The sequence below is a fragment of the Arachis ipaensis genome, chromosome B05, assembly GCF_000816755.2.
Source record: "Arachis ipaensis cultivar K30076 chromosome B05, Araip1.1, whole genome shotgun sequence".
NCBI classification, from domain to species: domain Eukaryota; kingdom Viridiplantae; phylum Streptophyta; class Magnoliopsida; order Fabales; family Fabaceae; genus Arachis; species Arachis ipaensis.
Genome location: NC_029789.2, coordinates 15951627 through 15953780, shown reverse-complemented (window position 1 = coordinate 15953780; position 2154 = coordinate 15951627). Strand labels below are relative to the sequence as shown.

General features: G+C 34.7%; 1 protein-coding gene across 1 annotated transcript; it reads left to right on the top strand.

Annotated features, from left to right (window-relative positions):
* LOC107640244 (glycine-rich RNA-binding protein 7-like) lies at window positions 949-1656 on the top strand. The gene has a single exon (XM_021103470.1). The coding sequence runs from the start codon at window positions 1339-1341 to the stop codon at window positions 1612-1614; it is 276 nt and encodes a 91-aa protein (XP_020959129.1). The 5' UTR covers window positions 949-1338; the 3' UTR covers window positions 1615-1656.

Here is a 2154-nt window from a genome sequence, read left to right as displayed (position 1 = left end):
ATGAATGCCACAATTAGCCAATAGGCAACAAAATCTTAATTATATGCGACTTGACCCCAGTTTAATGGTTGATAAAGTCATGTGGCAACTCGCTGTACCTCATAATTCGCGTATTAACGTTGACATAAATACTTTTAGTGGGTTGGTTTGAAAGACAAAAGATCCATAGCATATTCATATTATCTGACTCACATGTTATGTATATTTGATTGTCAAAAGGAAATGGTCATGTCCATGGCATACATCGCATATGGTATTGGAGAAATAATAATTAATTTGAGGTGCAGCAACTTTAAAGAAAGATACGACGTGTTCTAAGTTCTAACTAGCCACATGGAGAATGCTGCTATCTTACAATTCACAAATATATTGTAGAAGACAATGAGCTTACTTAAGTGAAAAAAATATTTTCAAGATCTTTGATAGCGTTTGTTTTGAGGGACTGAGATAGAGATTGAGAGATTGAGAGATTGAAATTTAGTATCGTATTTATTAGTTTAGAGATTGATACTAAAATTTCTATTTGTCTCTAAAATTTTAGTATTTCAGTACCTCTAAAAATAGGGACAGAGGAGACTGAAATTTTTAGAGATGGAGACTGAAATTTTAATAACATTTTATACCTAAAATACTTTCATTTCAATTAATTAATTCTAATTTTACCTTTTGTGTAAATTAAATTAGAGTTTCATTCTTGTTTCAATTCTTGTCTCCTATTTTACACCAAATAGAATATTGAGATTTATTTCAATCCCTGTCTCTTAGTCTTTGTCTCTCAGTCTTAGTTTTTCTGTCTCTATCTCTCCACCAAACGCTACCTTTATGATCTAAGATTCTCTATAAATTATGGCCATTAAATTTTTGAATCAATGGCTCAGATTTAAAATTTTTATTAATAATATAATAATTATATATATATATTTAAATATTTTTATAAATACTTCTATTTTAAAATTACATTTTTATCCCTTTTTTTTATATCTTTTTTCCATCACCCCCTCTTGTTGGTGACGTCACTGAAAGGAGGAGCACGACCGCCACAAGGAGCTGCTTCGAGGAGCTACCGTCGTCGTCATCTTCTCGAACTGCTTCTGCGTGCGCCGTCTTCGCCGTCGTTATCTAGATATTTCAATAGCTGCCGCAGATGTTGAGTTCCGGTGCTTTGTTGGTGGGCTTGCATGGGCCACCCAATAGCGAAGCTCTAGAGAAAGCCTTCTCTGCCTACGGAGAAATTGTTGAATCGAAGGTCCGTTTATTGCAGGCATCATCCATCGGGATCTGAATATCGATTCGGATTTGGATTTGTTACCGCTATCCATCTGATCTGTGATCTTTGCCATGAGGGATGCGATTGATGGCATGAACAGCTCTAACTTTGATGGCCATAACATCACTATCAACGAGACTCAATCCCGTAGAGGTGGCGGAAGTGGTGGAGGTGGCTTCAGAAGCGAAAGCGGCGGTAGTTATAGTGATGGCGGATTTAGCCGCGACGGCGGTGGTAGTGAATACGGAGATGGGGCCGTCATGAAGGTAGATACAACAGAAACGGTGGTAGCAGCGGTGGCTACGAAAAAAAAATGTGAAAAGAAGAAGATGAAAGTATTTATGTAAGTTACTATTTTATTTTATAGTTTTTTTTAAGACCATCAAGAACCTGAATATACTTTTTTCACTCAAGACAAAGCCAGAAAACAAATATCATATAGATACAAGTGTCTAAAATATTGTCGCCAGTATGAATAAGTTTGGTCAAGTTTCTAGGAATATAATAATGTAGATAGATTCCTTTTCTTTTTTAGACTGGAGTAATATATAATTTGATGCCCAGCCCGAATATAAATGGGGTTACTATCAGGTGTACATTGAAAGCCCAAATAAAATTTACAGGTCCGTATCGCACCTCTGAATTCTGCTCTTTCTTTTTCATTTTTTGGTAGAAGTGAGGGGCCTAACCCAAACAAGGAAAACATACTGCACTAAGACCCAGTTTGGGTAACCAACTTAATTAAGCTCATTTTAATAAAATAACTTAAACAATAAATGACTTTATTAAAAGTAACTTATAAATAAGTTATTTTGTGTTTGAATTTTTAACTCTAAAAGTATTTATTTTATAGAAATGTGATGAAAAGTAAAAGTATTATGAGAGAA